At 48.5% G+C, this 16403-nt stretch overlaps 1 protein-coding gene across 5 annotated transcripts in view; it reads right to left on the reverse strand.

Annotated features, from left to right (window-relative positions):
* Nucleotides 1-16403, reverse strand: part of Ogdh (oxoglutarate dehydrogenase) — a 62819-nt gene that overhangs the window by 16512 nt on the left and 29904 nt on the right. For 3 of the 5 annotated variants that reach the window (XM_005001921.4, XM_005001920.4, XM_005001922.4), the window contains 6 exons: nt 13975-14019; nt 6034-6149; nt 3029-3183; nt 2678-2824; nt 2240-2330; nt 1854-2033 (listed from right to left, as the gene is read on the reverse strand). In XM_005001921.4, the coding sequence (XP_005001978.1) occupies nt 1854-2033; nt 2240-2330; nt 2678-2824; nt 3029-3183; nt 6034-6149; nt 13975-14019 (734 nt within the window). The remainder of the gene's footprint in view (nt 1-1853; nt 2034-2239; nt 2331-2677; nt 2825-3028; nt 3184-6033; nt 6150-13974; nt 14020-16403) is intronic. The other 2 variants (XM_063234395.1, XM_013148222.3) reach the window with 1 other exon arrangement.

Raw genomic sequence — 16403 nt, forward strand, 5'->3', positions numbered from 1 at the left:
CCCTGGTGACCTTGGTCATCTTTTGCAGGCTCTGGACTGAGCTTTGGGGGCCCACCCACAAGGTGGAGGATTACCTGCTTTCCTCAAAATCCTGATTTAAATGTGCCTTGTTTCAAGAATGCCTTCACAGAAATGTCCAGGTGGGTTCCTGGCCTAAAAGGTGACATGAGATGCAACCCCTTGTGCTGTGCTGCCTATGGGGTTGTGGACCTGTACCTCCCAAGTTTCCATAGTCATTCTGGTCCCCAATCCTGTGCCAAGTCCTCTTGCTAGCAAGGGATGGCCTAGGACTCGCCTTTCAGGAACAAAATCAACAATTTTTAAAAACAAGATGGCACATGTCCTGCCTCTTGGTGGCCATGAAGGACGCTAGCAAGATAGTCAGACAATGGATTCAGTGTCCAGCCTGCTCGGGGGCCCCTGGAAGGCTGTGCAGCTCCACCACAATGCCTAATTGTTGTCTTGCTGGAAACGAGAGCCGCTGGCATGAAGTCACTTGCTCTGATCCCCAGAGCTGTCTTCCTGCCGCCAGGGCACAGGGCCAGGCTCCGCCATCGCAGCACACTGCCGTGCTCGACTGCCACACCTGCTGCGCACCCAGGCGAGGTCTCTCCAAGTTCTGGAAAGCAGGTTCCCTGGTGCAGCCATATAGTGCTGCACTACACAAACACTTCTGTCACATGCGCCCCAGGGCCACTCACACAATAGATCAGATGACTCTCCCCTTGGAGAGTCAGGCTCTAGGAGGCAGTACATAACCTTCCATGAATACTGAGGTTAAGTAACACACACCCCATCTTCCTGTAGGCTATATAGCAGAAACCTACTAATTCCCTGACGGTGTTGGAAGCAGCAGGGGAAGCAGGAGGATGTGGGGGGCCCAAGGTAACTGGACAGTTGGCAGCCACCTGTCGGGGGATGGCCAGGACCACTGGCTACTGCACAGGACTGGAGTCTCAGACTCTGCACGCACAGCTGCGGGCAAGTGGGTCTCTCTGTCCTAGCAGCTGTCCCGGCAGCTTAAAGAGCACTGGCTCATGTGGACATGCAGCAGTTTCACAAACCCTCTGCTGCCTGCAGTAACACGTTACTTTTCAGGACGCTCTCGGTATTATTAGTGAGGACCGCTCGAGAGGGCTTTTGCATGTACTTGTGAATGCAGAAGTCACCTCAAGCTTTCCAAATCCAGTTCTATACTACCTGACTCCCACACCTGAGCAAGCACAAGAGCAAAGGAAAATGTCCTCGGGAGCAGGCTAGAAAGCGCCCAACATGCACCCTACAGGTATTATAAGTATTTCATTTTCTGATTATTCGGTTTTTAGGTCATTATAAAGCTTTGTTTTGTTTTGTAAGATAGGGTCTCACTATGTAGCTCAGGCTTGCGACGAAGCACTATGGCTCTGGCCTCCACCTTGCAGCCAACCTTCTGCCTCAGCCTCCTGAGTGCTAGGATTACAGGCATGCACCATCCTGCTCACTTACATCCTCATTAAATAGTAAAAACTGCAGACTTTGTTGTGAATAGAATCCTAATGGAGATAAGGAAGTGCAAATGGTTACAATCTACGGAAAGTTTCTATACATGCGCAGGCTGCTGTCAGGACGCAGCATTCCCTGTCACACCCAAACACTGCAGTAGGACCCTAGACACCTGGAGCCTGTGTCAACCTCAAGAGTGGGCTTCTGCCCCATCCCAGCAGCAACCTGAATGACACCCCTCCGACCCACTCCTGCTCCCCACTGGCCTCCCTCCTCAGTGAGCACATCTCTGTCTATCAAGGGTAAACGAGTGGCTGCTCCGCAGACACGCAAAACATGAACCAACTCCTGCTCTGGTCCTAGTGACTCACCTTCTTTCCCTCAGTGTCGCCACAGTAGAACTGCTCAGCTTTGGTCTTGCCCATCACCACAGGGTCCGCAGCCTCCAGGTGGGAAGGGTTTGCCACCAGGGACAGGGTGATGTTCCTGTCGGTCACGCGGTTGATCCTGCGGTGATACATGCCTAGGTGGTACTTCATGTCTCCGGAGCCCTGTGGTACAACCAGTGAGACCAAGGTTGGCAGGAAAGGCTCACTCCTAGCTCTCCATTGAGGGAGGAGGTGCAGCCTTTCCCTGAGGTTGCCTACCCAGGTCAGGGAAGCAGTCCCCAGGAAGGGATGTGGGCTACTGGGTGGAGGAGACCCGCTGTTTTCAGAGGCTGCCATGCCCCACAGCTCCACACAGGTCCTTGACTCACCTCGTCTGCTGCCTCTAGCTTCGAGTCAAACTGACAGAAAATCTGTTCCAGCTCCTTCCTGATGACATTGGCAAGCACATTGAGCCGTCCCCTGGGACATATGGTGAGGTGAGTATATCCTCAGGGCACAGCTGCTCCATGCCCTGCTCTCACTCATAACATGGCTCTTTCTTGGCCCTGGCAGTAGCCACACCAGAATGCCGAAAAGAGCGCACCCACACCACCAACCTGCCCTCTACTTCCTTAGCTTTGGAGCAGCCTGGCTCCTGAGGTTAGACCTGGTAAGGGAATCAGGGTTCAATCCTTATACAACTAAGCACCAAGCCAACACCAGTCTGAACTACATGTGGCTCTGGCCACGATGAAGGGGGCTCTGGTCACCCTGAAAACCAAGAAGCCTCCTGCCTCCCCCAGCTGGCACCTGCACACCGTACATACCTGTGGGGCATCCCCATGATCACATAGTCGATCCCGTTCTCACTGGACTTGTCAATGATGGTCTTGAGGGCAGGTATCAGTACCTCGCAGCCTTCGAGACCAAAGCGCTTCTCAGAGGACCACTTCCGCTGCAGGAAGTCCTCAAACCTGGGAGGGTTTCAAGCACCTTAAAGAATGTCCCCTGTCCTAATGTCACCTTCCTAAGTACCAAGAGGGTGCTTCAGAGGCTATCTCTGCTCACCAGGTCATCTTTCCATAGGCAGGTGGCCATGGCCACATCTAGGCCTGCATCCCACTGACAGCCACAGGTTGCCTAGACGCCTGAGCTCTGGACCCCAGCCAGCCCCATACCTCGTGGATCGCACAAGCCTGGCCAGCAGCGTCCGCTTCTCCTCATTGGTGAACTGCATGATCCCTGGCGTCTCGAACTTCTGCCGGATCCACTGACACTGCTCCAGGTCGTTAATGAACATGAACTCCACACCGATGTGCTGGCAGTAGGCTATCTGTCCCCACACACAAGGGGACATGGGGGTCACTGATGGACACGAATTGCACCCTGATAAGCTGGCAGCAGCCAACTGACCCCCTCACCCGGGAAAGAACACTGAAGCAGGCCGGATGGCTGGAGAGTACAGCTTCCTTCTCTAATGCACCTAGCAAGCTCTGAGAAAGCAGAGGCCCAGCCACAAGGTACTACTGGGTGCTTGGCTTACTGCACGCCAGGAGCCTGTCAGGCCCACTGTTCAGGCCAAGGGAGCACCCAGTCCACCGACTCATTACTCCTGGGGAGGAAGCACACACCATATCCTCCAAAAAAAGTAGGCTGTGTGCATCGTGGCACCAGCACCGGTGCCTAGGAGTCCCGTGTGCTATTGGGGGCTCCATGGCCATTTAAAGACTGAGGCTTTCTCACACCTGACTCCTCTCAGCAATTCCGGGGCTACACAAGCACATGAGTGTGTGTATCACAAGTGGCAGGTCTGAAACAGACCAGATTGCCCCTAACCACGTCCGGATGCCAAAGTAGGGAGAGGAGGCAGTGGCCGTTCTGCAGGAGCAGAGCCCTTGGGAAGGGCAGGCCAGAGAGGAGAAAATACATCTCAGTTGCCTGAGTTCAGTGCTCCTGTGGTGGCCCTGAGCCTCTCCTGAGCCACCGTGGCGTTCTGTACTGTGCCATTGTCCTGGAGGCCCAGGGTGCCAGCAGCAGAACTCCTCCCCTCTCACTGCTGCACCTACCGGCAGAAGGGACGGAACAGCACTGAGCGTGCTCAGGCCTCTCTTCTCTCCCTTTTAAGCCTGGCAGGTGCAATTCCCACTGCTGAAGAATTAGAGGAAACTGCAGGGCTACAAACCCCAACCTACGGCCATTACCACGTGGGTGCCGTTTCGGACCAACGAGCCTGTTTTCTTTCCTGGCCTTAGCTCAATGCCCAGGAGAAAAGGCTAGTGAGGCTGGGAGCTGTCTTACAGCTTCTCCTTTACTCAGAAAAAGTTTAGGAGGCTGAGAAGCAGCACTTCCTCTCCTTTTCTTCAAAGCTACAAGATCAGCACCAGGTCATGGGACTGAGAGTCTCAGTTCTGCCTGACATTACCCCTCTCCATTGCCTGGCAAGGTCCTGTGCATGTCTGTGCCCCAAGCTGTGGCATCTGGGGTACTGGCACTGGGTTGGGGGAGAGGAGGAGAGCAAAGCAGCCTGTGGAGGTGCTGCGGGTTCTCTGCCCCTTCACACTAGGGAATGAGGGGGAATTAGGACACACAGGACTTAGTCCAGAGGCTGTCAGCAACCCCTTTCCGATTGTGCTCCTGGGAAGGAAGGTGATGAAAGATGCTGGAAGAAGGGCACGGGGAGGCCTAGCTGGGGCCCAGACTCCTGGAGAGGGCAGGGCTTTTGGGGCAATCACCTTTTGTCTGTCATCCTGACCATATCAGATCAACAGGAGAGACACCAGGGGGTAGGTGTGACATGAGAGTGGCCAAGTCACCTGAGGACAGACCCCTTAAAGGAGGACAGGGCTACAACAGGATGCTACCCGCGCAGTCCAGGTGGCGGAAGAACTTCAGATCAACACCAGCCAGCACAAGCAGGATGTGAGCCACTCAGTTTCATGATCCACTTAGCCTTAGTAGTTTAAGTTTTCCCAGTACACACAGGTGAGATAAGTGCACTTGTCTTATTTGAAACATGGTATCAACATATTATCTTTTCAATATTAAAAAAGTGATTCAGATGCTCTGCACACAGTACCCGGTGGCTCATGTCTCCCATGATGAACAGGATAACACCAATGAGCAAGGCTGGCATGTGGACAGGAAGGATTCCTCTCCTGAGGCTGGCATAGGTGTGGTCTCCACCCTTTCCTCTCCCATAGCTAGCAGGTGAGGAAGGATAGGAATGAAGCAGCTCCAACTGCAGATGCTGGTAAGGTCATGAGACGCTTGTCACAGACTACAGCAGGTCTTCATCCGTCACCCAACTCTGCAGGCTGCCCTTGGCCAACATATGCAAATTCTCAAGAGGATCTGAATCCTCACAACATTCCCCAAAGCAGGAATGAACCACGGTGTGAAGGGAGGATTCTGCCCTGGGGAGCCAAGCTACTGTCCAGCCACGGCAGGGGCCTCAGGGACCCCTCCCCCACAGTGGGGTGCAACCCGGACTTGTTGGGCCATTGAATCTAGCAATGGGTTCTAAATTGGTTAGAGCACTAAGTGACACAACAGCTAACACTGGGCACAGATCTCCTGAAACCTATCCTATGCTCTGGAACGGGCTCTGCAGACAGAGGTGTGGCTTGTCCAGATGGAAAGCTGAGACACATGCAGCCTGACACAAGCCAGACCCACTGGCCATCTGTAACATGCTGTAAGGGGTTCCCAGCATGCCACATCCTTACAAAGTCCAGGAATGAGAGACAAAGAAAACTAAGGCTGAGAGAAATGAAGGGGGTGGGGAAGAGGGACAAGAGCCAGCACCTGCTGCCTTGGGACCTGTCCACCTGGGGAGCAATGGCTCCAGGCCTGACCCCCAGGTTGTAGGGGATCCTCCAGGGCTTCATGTATCAGAAATAAATTTATCCTGGGATCTGACTACACGGAATGCTTTTGTGTTTGGCTAATTGAAAATCATGCCTATACTTGTATTTTTTAAAAAATATAGGACAAGCAAAAGACCCAGTCTTGAAAGTATCCTACCAATGCAAGTTCCTGATAAGTAACTTTTTTTTGATAACATATTTTACAACAGGGTCTCACTGTGCAGCTCAGGGTGGCCTTGAGTTTGTGGAGATTCTTATCTCCCACACCCAGCCTTCAAATCCACTAGACGATTCTAGACACTGGCTCTTGTTTTTACCTCTAGGCGACGGATGATCTCTCGCAGAGGCAATGCCGACTCCTGTCCCCCGATGAAGGTGGTAGTGGGCAGGTGGAAGACCTTGTCCAGGTCCGACTCGTCGAGGCCATAGAACCCTGCAGGCAGGCGGTGAGGGAGGGCATAGCCAGCCAGGGACCGCAGTTATAGGGAGGGGAAGGGATGCCCCAGGGGAGCAGAAAGAAAAAAAAAACGATATAAAAAAGCCCCCGAGACACAAAAATATCTTACAGCCTGAAACTTTAGCAATAAATGGGAGCTGAGATCATTACTGGGTGTCACAAGTAAACCAGAACAAAGCTCCTATTATGCATGTATTAGTCCAGTGCACCAATTATTTATAATTTCAATACCATTTATCCCCAAGATAAAAATTAATTTTGGGGTGGGAATTAGGGGTCCGTGAGAAGGCATTCTGTAAATCAATCAAACAGCAAATGAAGAGTTAAGAAGTCAGAGCAGTTGAGTGAGGAGTTGATAGAGAAGAGCAGATCAATATGAGTTTCATAACAATCAAATGTGTACGGCCGACCAAGTGCTGAGGACGAAATGAGGGAGAAGCAGTCACTGGCCACGGTGCAGGGCCCCCATAGCAGCAGAGGAGAGGAAATGGCTGGCCTGGGCTTATGGCCTCCTCTCCTAGAAGATTCTAAATCCTGGGAGCCCAGCAGGCTCCCCTTGCCCCATGGCCCAGTCCAGAGGATGCTGCACCTCCTCCGTAGGAAGCACACTTTTTTTTTTTGGAAAGCACACTCTTAAGTTGATAAAGAGCAGCCACCAAGGAAAGACTCTTTCTAGACTTGTGTACCTCACGTGCTCTATCTCCAAGTCAGCAGTAAAGGAGAAGACAGGTTCTTTCCCTAGTCTGGGGTCCACTCAGAAACAATCTACGGACCTGGGCAGGCAAACAGCAGTGAATCGCTACACGGAGCTCGGTGCCACCATCTCCCAGCTGAAGGAGGGTTTGCCCTCTCACACAAAGGCACAGAGGTAACGCAGGATGCTGCAAGCTTCACTATGGGCTCGGTGACAGTGCTTGTTTCCAGGCTTCAGCCCCATACATGTCTGAGTGGTCCTGGGGGAGCCAGGAATCTCAGGTGACTCTGACTCAAGCAGAGTGGGGAGCTATGACCTTTGACTATCTTATGCATCAGTGCAGTTTTTACATCTTAAAACTAAACTATGCTTCTCAAGCTCTTTTTGTTTTGATAAAACAAAAGCAACTCAGTCTTCTCACCCAGAGGGTGATGACAGCAGCAGCGGCCTGGGGGAGCCTACCTGTCTCCCCCTGGTTCTCTATCAACCATGTACCTCTGCAATCATGGCCAGAGGGGCACACACAGGCCCATGGCATTCGTGGAGGAAAAGCAAAGTCATTTTTGGAAAATTTTCCTAGTCTGGGGGCAGATCCTGGGGCAAGCATCCACAGTCTACATTTTCTTGAGCAAAATATTGAGACTGTGAAATCAACTGGTCAGGTAGTGCCATCCAGATGGGGACAGTGTGCTGTGCCCTCTGAGCAAGCAAAACCAGTGAGGCTGGGGACTCCCCGAGACACCCTCCACTTGAATACCCTTGGCCTCAGAAATTAAACATACAGAGGCCCATGCCTGGGAAGGTAGAGGACACAAGTGCAAACAAAATCCTAGATGATATGTGAAAGCAAATGCATGCTGGGTATGATGTTCACACCTGGGATCCCAGCACTTTGAAGTTTGAGGTAGGAAGATCACAAGGTCAAGTTCAACTTGGGCAACTTAGCAAGACTCTCTCAAAACAACACATGGCTAGAGCTGTAGCTCAGTGTGAAAAGCCTGGAATCAATCCCTAATGCTACTAAAATGAGAAAAGGAAACAAAAGAGGAAGCCCTTAAAAGGTAAAAAGAAGGCAAAATGGCCAAGGAGATCCCAGGGGTTTCTTCTGCTCCAATATCTCAGAGCTGAAACAGAAAAAGCCACAGGCAACAGACATCCAAAAGCTGTTCTTTACCAAGCATCAGGAGGAACACAGCCTAGTAAGAAAACTTTTAGGTCAGCACTGTGATGCAGCAGCAGAAACTACAGATGACACTGCAATCCCAACCAGCCCCAGATGGAGACTAAGACATGTCCGGCTGGCAGCACCCAGCTATCGGAACAAGGTGGCAGCATCCTCCTCCACCAGGCTAGCTCTGGAAGTGGAGTCTGCTGCAACACAGAGTTTAAATCCAAGGACTTTAAAATTGAAGTCTTGCCATCATACCCAAAACACAGCCTCAAAGCTCCTTTCAGTTTTGATTAAAAACAAAAACAAAAAAATCACTCATAACGAAAACCAGGAATATCTCAGGTGGAATAAAACCAGAAAAGCAATAGACAGCAACACTGCAGTGGCACAGATGGTAAAATTACCCACAGTTTTAATGGTGCCATCACAAAATGATTTCAGTGAATGACTACAGATGTGACAGTGACCAAAAAACCAAGTCACAAAATAGACAGTCTCAGTAAAATTAAAACTATACAGAAGGACCAAACAGAAATTTAAAAAGTCAAAAAATTTTAATAGATAAGCTCAATGGCAGGTGAAAGAGACACAGATTAGGTGAGTTTCAAGATGGAGGAACTGAAACTAATCAACCCAGAGAGAAGACAGGAAAGAAATGAGTAGAACCTCCGGAACATATGACTCTATAATAAAAGACTTCAATATGATGGCAATGACTTAAATCCACAGATTCAAGAAGCTGCACAAGCCCAAAGAAATCCATGGCAAAGTAAATCATGGTAAAACTTTGTAATATCAAACCAAATAAAAAAAATTTGAAAGCAGCTATTATAAAATGACATCTTACCTAGAGGGAAAAAAGATTGGTGGGCATGGTGGGGTACACCTGTAATCCCAGAACTCAGGAGGCTGAGGCAGGACTGCCATGAGTTTGAAGCCAGCCTGAGATACAAAGTGAATCCAAGGTTCAAGGCCAATCTGAACTACACAGCAAGACCCTGTCTCAAAAACAAAACAAAACAACAGCATTCTGTCTACTTAGAATCCTACACCCAAAAATATCCTATAGGAATGCAAGGTAAAATGATTTTCTGGTAAAGGAAGGCAAAGAATATGTCTAGCAGACCTTTCCTAAAGGATGGTCAGGCCAGGTGTGGTGGCACACAACTGTAGTCCCAGCACTTGGGAGGCTGAGGTAGGCAGACTGCTGTGAGTTTGAATTCAAAGCCAGCATTAACTACACTGCAAGACCCTGTCTCAAAAAACCCCAAAAGGAAAGGCGAAAGGAAGCGAGACATGGCGGTACACACATCCATGACCACAGCACTCTGGGAGGCTGAAGCAGGAGCATCACAAGTCTGAGTCCAGCCTGGGCACTAAGGAACTTAATAAGACCCTGTTGCAAAATGAGAAATAAAAGGGGCTGGGGACATAACTCAATGTGAAGGCCCTGGGTTCAATCCTCACATCACTCATGTTCAAAGGAATTGAACAGGAGGAAAAAAATAAAAGAATCATAAAAAAGGACAAAAGAAAGAAAAAACAATGTGGGTCAGACAAGGGATAAAATGGCAGACTTAAACCTTAACATTTTAAAATTATTAATTATAAATGACCTAAATATACCAAATGGAAGACAGAATTGGCAAAGAATTTCCCAAGTACATGCTTATTATCAGAAACTCTTTTCATATGTGATATAGTCAAGTTAAAGATAATAAGGACAGAAAAATATATAAACTATCAAATGAAGCAAGGTGTATTAGTATCAGATAAAAGTGGGCTTAGGAAAAAAAAAAAAGAAAAAAGAACTACCAGACAGAGGGAACATTAAACTACAGTGAAAGGATCTACTCAGAAAATGCAGCAATCCTAAATGTGCGTGCGCCGAATAAAGAGAGCTATCAGATATGTGAAACAGAAACTGACAAGACTAAAAAGAGAGGGGCTGGGAATACAGCTCAGTGTGCCTGCCTCGCAGGCACCAGGCCCTGAATTTAAGCCCTGGAACCATTAAAAAAAAAAAAAAAAAAAAAAAGACTAAAAAGAGACAAGAGAAATCCACATTTGAACCAGGCATGACAAAGAATGTCTGGACCAACAAGAACTCATCCTGAGGCAGGATGGTTTACAAGTTCAAGCCTGGCCTGGGCAACTGAAGACACTCAGCAGGGCCCTGTCTCAAAAATAGAAAGTGCTGGGTATGTAGCTCAGTGCAAAGCCTCTAGGTCCCATCTCCAGTACTACCCCAAAACAAACAAGCAAAAAAAGACAAAAATCTCCACATTTATAGCAGGGAACTCCAGTATCTCTCTTACAACAAATGATTGAAAAACTGGAAGGAAAATTGGGCCGAGTGTGGTGGCACATGCCTGTAATCCCAGTACTTGGGAGGCTGAGACAGGAGAATTGTTGCAAGTTTGAGACCAGCCTAGGCTACAAAGTGAGCTCAAGGCCAGCCTGAACTGCATAGCAAGACCCTGTCTCAAAAAGAAAGAAAAGAAGAGAAGAAAAAATTGGTAAAGACCTAAGAGAACCCAACAAGCATCAACTAACAAGATCTGGCAGTGGCACCTTTCCATATGGTCATGGAGCACACACCAAGACATCCAAAGCAATAGCCCACTTAAAACAGGGGAAAATCCTCCAGAAATTTACCAGAACTGAAACTATATGGAATACAGTCTCCAGTCACAATGAAGTCAAGCAAGAAATCAGTAACAGAAACAAGAAAGCTCAGTGGCTTAAGTGCCTGCCTGGCAAGCATGAGGTCCTGAGTTCGATCCCCAGTACCAAAAAAACAAAACAAAACAGAACAAGAAAGCCTTGTACTACTTGGAAACCAAACGATGCAAAGATCAAACATGAAGTATCAAAGATACCAAAAAAACCCCTCAAACTGAATGCAAACACAGCATGTTAAACTTGATGAACAAGAGGAAGATGAGGAGGAGAAAACTAAAAATAAATAAATAGGAAAAAAAGAGTTAATGAGACAGTTAAAGGAGCACCAAGAGGGAAATTTGGCCTTTTTTTGTTGTTGTTGTTTTGAGACAGCCTCAACTACACAGTAAGACAAACAAAAAAATGGCTGTTTTCCATCTCGGCACATCTTTAACTGTTTCACTCTGTGGTCCAAACTGACCTTGAACTTTCAGCAATCCTCTTGCCTCAGCCTCCCAAGCACTGCGTTAGGGGTATGCTCTACTACACCTAGCTGAGAATTTATAGTAGTAAGTACACGCATCAGAAAAGAAGTCTTTAATCAATCATGGAAGCTCCTACCCAAAGACCTAAGAGAAGAGAGAAAAAACAAAAACAAACAAACAAACAAACAAACAAAGAAAACCTAACAAGAAAGGAAATAACACAGTAGAATTCAATGAAACTGAAAAGAGCAAAACCACCAAGAAAAATCAAGGAAATGACTCGATTCAATGAAAAGATGAGTAACCTGACAAACCCCTTGTAAGACTTACAAAGAAAAAGAGAAGAAACAATTTACTAATACAGCAATAAAGTGAGATGTCTCCAGAGATGAGACGTTAAGCAACTTAGCAATTTAGGGAGAACTTGTGTCAGTATTTTAATAAAAGAACTGAAAGGTGTAGATATTTCTATGAGGTTGTGATTAAAAGATTTTAAAAAGACAGCAAGGATGTTATAAATTCTACATGTATTTGTTAATTTAACTGAAACAGACCACCACTGCTCACCCAACAGGAAAAAATTTGAATTAGGCCTATGACCAATAGGGAAATCTAATTCATAGATAAAAAGTTCCCGAAAAAGAAATGTCCACATGATTCTGTTGGAAAATTCTACCAAATGATTAAAGAATGAAAAATGCAGAGCTGGGGATTTAGCTCAGCGGCATAAGTGCCTGCCTTGCAAGCAGGCAGTTGTGGGTTTGATCCCCGGTACCGATAAAAATGAGAAAGACAAAAAAAAAAAAAAAAAAAAATTAACAATGCTCTTTGCTCCTGCTCCTCCTCCTCCTCCTCCTCCTCCTTCTTCTTTCTCTCTCTCTCTCTCTCTCTCTCTCTCTCTCTCTCTCTCTCTCTCTCCCTCTCCCTCTCCCTCTCAGGAAAATTTGTTGTGAAAAAGGAAAGGGGGATAGGAACAGCTTATAAGAGACCGTAGGGGTCCCAAATGGATGCCTATGAGCTTCTAGAAAAGAGAATAGAAAGAACGTTTCCCAATTTTCCCTAAATAGAACTCTAGTTTAACACAATTCCTATCAAAATATTAGGAAAGCTTTATAAATACAAAGACACTTTTAAAAGGCCTAGAATAGTCCAAACAATTTTGAAAACAGAAAATAAAAGCTTGGAAGCTACAATTAAGGTAGTGCAATACTGGCAGAAGGACAGAAGAGTAAAGAAAATGGAAAGCCAGACAGTGGATCCACACAAAAAGCCTCCTTTTGAAAGGTCAGAAGTGACTCAGTGAAGGGAGTCTAGATTTTTCACCCACAGGCAAACAATAAGAGAACCTTGATCTGAACCTTACATAGAAATGAACTCAAATGGATCTCAGACTTAATCCATAACACAGAACTATGAAACCTGCAGAAAAATACCTAGGGGCAAGTCTTTGGGATTTAGGGTTGAAAGTTAAGACTTAACAACACAAACACTACAGATAAGAGGAAAACTGAGAACCCATCTGTCATCAAAATTTGACACATGCTCCGCACAAGGCCCTGTGTGCTGCCCACACTGCCTCTCTGCCAAGGGGTCTTGTGGGACAGAAGGAAGGGTGGTCAAGCACCTTGGTGGTCAAACCCCTGCAGGGGCTCCAGACAAGGGCAGTGGCTGGCCAACTCTGCAGCTTATCCGCTGTGATCCACTCACGTGGCACATTAAAGTCTGCAATGATGACACCAAAGAAAACAAGAGGACGCACAGTGGTCACCGGGCAAGCACAGTGCATGGCGGAAGGGAAGGCTTCTGGGTTCTGACTGCAGCCCCAGGCCAGAAGTAAGGGGTATAGTGATTCACGAGTTAGCAGCCTCACTCAAGGGCACAATGTTAGTGCTTATGGTTGCATGGGACTCTAATTATCTGTGTATGGAAAGTTTAACTTAAATGTGGAGTCTTGCTAGGCACTGCGGTGCACTCCTAGAATCTTGGCTACTCCAGAGGCTGAGGAAGGAGGATTACACCATCCATTCCAGCCTCGAAAACTTAGTGAGATCCTGTATCAAAGTAAAAAAGAGACGAGGATGGAGCTCAGTGGTAGAGAACAGCCTGGAGGAGAGAAGCCCTGGGTTCCATCTCAGGAGCACACACACAAAGCACAGCCTCGCAGACCCTGTGAGTTAAACAGGGCAGCGAGAGAAAGTCTGAGAAGCCAGAAGTGAAGAACCTGGCTGCCGGCACAGGGGATGGAAAGAGATGACAGCAGGCAACACCCCAGCACCTTGACTCTGGATTCCTCGGGGTGTTGTTGCCTGAGTCAACTCATGAAGCTCCCAGATGCCCGTTATTAATATTCCAATCATCTTTCTGACACGGAACACTGTATAAATATCATCCAGTGTCTCAGGCAGCATGACCCAGAAGAATCCACAGTCAGTCAAAGCCACGACCGTCTGGAGATAGGAGAAGCCACCACGCAGCACTGCCACGGCCTCAGCCTGGCAGGAGCTGGTGACAAACTATGTTGGGGGAGGCTTGGCTCAGTGATGGCCAGGGTGGGGAAGAGGACCATGCCCTCTCAGGACACAGGCAGAAAGGGAAGGGCCCCGGGAACACAGTGCCGTGCAGGGATTAGTAACTACATGAGAGGGAAATGGATATGCCAACAGGTAACTTGAAAACAGTGACAGAAGCTGTTTCAACTATCCCTAGATCCCATGCTAGGAAAAGCTGTGCATCCTATTTAGATGAAGTCCTAGACTCCAAAAAGGAAAAGGCTCATTATTTCCATACCTCCTACTGTTAGCATTCGAAGTCGTTCCTTGAAAACAGCAAGATCTGAGAGGCAGGGTGGGGTAGCGTGGGTGAGCGCAGAAGGAAAAAGACAGGTTGAGAGTTAGTTCAAAACACAGGCTGGAACCCGGGGCATCACCACAGTGACAGGCAGCACAGACACGGCACGAGGACACACACGGAGAAGGGATGGCGAGGGGCAGGGATGGCCACGGACAGCCATGTGGGGGACATGCATGTGCTCGTAGAACAGCTGGAGTGAGGCGACTGTGGTCTCCTCACAGCCTCCACAGAGGGGGGATGGGACTGCTCCCTGGGCAGTCAGTCACAGAGGCCCAATCTACATCACTGTAGGATGGAAAACTGAGGAAAGGAAACTGGAAAGCCTGACTTGGACAGCATTCAGCCAGTAGTCTGGATGATACTGAATGGAAGGAGGACTCCTAGGCTTCCCTCAAAGATGGCAAAACTGGAACACAAGTGCTTGGACGCTTCCCAAGCATCCCAAGACACGCAGGTGATACGCAGCTACTGGCAAGCGGGCCATGCACTGGATAGGGCTGCCCTGTCCAGAGGTTCTCCTGTCTTAGAGACCAAAACATTCATGTGACACAAGTCCTCGCTCCGGACCGCTCCTTAGATAGCTGGCTGGAAGCCAAGAATCAGGAAGGCAGGTAGTAAGTACAGAGGCACACAGGGACTGAGCAGGGAGCAGCTAGAGCCATGGTCACTGTCACTGCAGATGCTTCCTGCCCCGGGTCTGAGAAAAGCCAGCTTCCTTTCATCTTGATGGTTTGAGTCCTGATTCAGGAGAACCACGGGGCAGGCTCACTCTCGAGGACGAGGCACGCTGGGCAAGGTGGTACCCTTCCCTGGGGATGAGGAACGGTGCCCAGTCACTCGTTAAGGCGTGGAACATCCAAGTCCTGCATAAAGTGTCCATGTGACACTGAGGGCAAGAATGAAGACACTTTCCTCCTCCGTCTTTAGGTCAAGGCAGGAGAGTACACTCGACCGCCACAGGAGCTCCAACTCCAAGGTGCGAGTCCATCCTGGAGCCCAGGGAGGGGGGCACAGGGAAGCTCAGAGGAAACAAAGATGCTCACCCCTGTCAGCAGCAGAGGCTACGGGGATGACGTCACAGTCTGGGTACTGGGAATAGGGATAATTATTTCTACCTGTACTTTCCTTATGTTTAAAATAAAAAATAAATAAAAGACACCAACCACAGAGAGTGGAAAGTGGAAGGTACCCTGGTTGTCAATTACTGGAAGCACAGACTTCCCAGCACCTGAGTTCTCAGTGCATTTCTAGCAATTACTGGGGAGCAATAACCCTAAGATGCACAGCTGACAAGGGGCAGGAGACAACGCTGGGAGCTGGTGTGATGCGCATGTTAAGTCCCCAGGTCTTCTGTCAAAGAGCCTCATTACCGTCAGGAGTGTCTGTTGTGATGCAGCCCCACCACGTGGGACCCAGCCACGCTCGGCTGATGCCGCCCAGAGCCAGAGGCTGCACCAACTAATGAGCCACAGTCACCCTGGCTTAGAAATCAACTTGACCCTTAGCTCGCTTTTCTTGGACTCCGAGGCAGAAGCCAGAGAGCCCAGGAGATCAGAAGTAGGGAAGTACTTACTGTGTTCCTCATTGGTCTTTTGTGACAGATCCAGACGCTAACTCACCTAAGGAGCTGAAACCCTGCCACACTTTTGGAGACATTTCCCATCAACTTTTACTTAAGTCAAGTTCACTATGTAAAACTGTCATTAGGTGTTTGGAAACAGTAGTGCACAGGTGGGAAGTTTTGCCTCCCTCACACTTGTTATCTTGGATTCCCCTTTAACAAGCTTAAATCTTACACTGAAAAAATCTCCCCTTAAGAAAAACATGTTCCTTTTGTCTCTACAAAGTTCTATTATAAAATTTATGTAGAAGCCACAAGATGCCACTTCTAAGTGGGGATCTAATACTGCAGTACAAAGAAGATACCGAGGCACAAAGGAACAGGATAGAATGCCAATACTAACTGCTCGACTACACTGGGAAAAGGCAGCCTATGATGAGAGCACTAAGGCAACCCTGCAGTACACCCCCAGTCCCCCAGTCAACTGAAGCAAGCAGTATGACAAAATGGCAAGGACTTTCTGGACTCATGGCCTAGCCACTTCCATGTGTGACAGCAGTCCAAACCTATCATTCTGCAATAGACAGTAGTCCTTAACCTGGCACCCCAACCTGAGACCCCTATGTTTCCTGCCATCACACGTGCTGCATTACCCGACACAGCAGCCCCAGGAGACCAAAAACCCATCCGGTTCCCCTGCAGGCTCCCTGATCAGGTGTGGCCCCTTACCATACCCCATTCTCCCTGGACAGCAGGGCAGAGCACCCCCTGCAGCTCCCCTCCCCTCCCCACATGGTCTTCACTT

The sequence above is a fragment of the Cavia porcellus genome, unplaced genomic scaffold (genome assembly GCF_034190915.1).
Source record: "Cavia porcellus strain 051 isolate PalLab524CR breed Dunkin Hartley unplaced genomic scaffold, mCavPor4.1 scaffold_23, whole genome shotgun sequence".
Taxonomy (NCBI): Eukaryota; Metazoa; Chordata; class Mammalia; order Rodentia; family Caviidae; genus Cavia; species Cavia porcellus.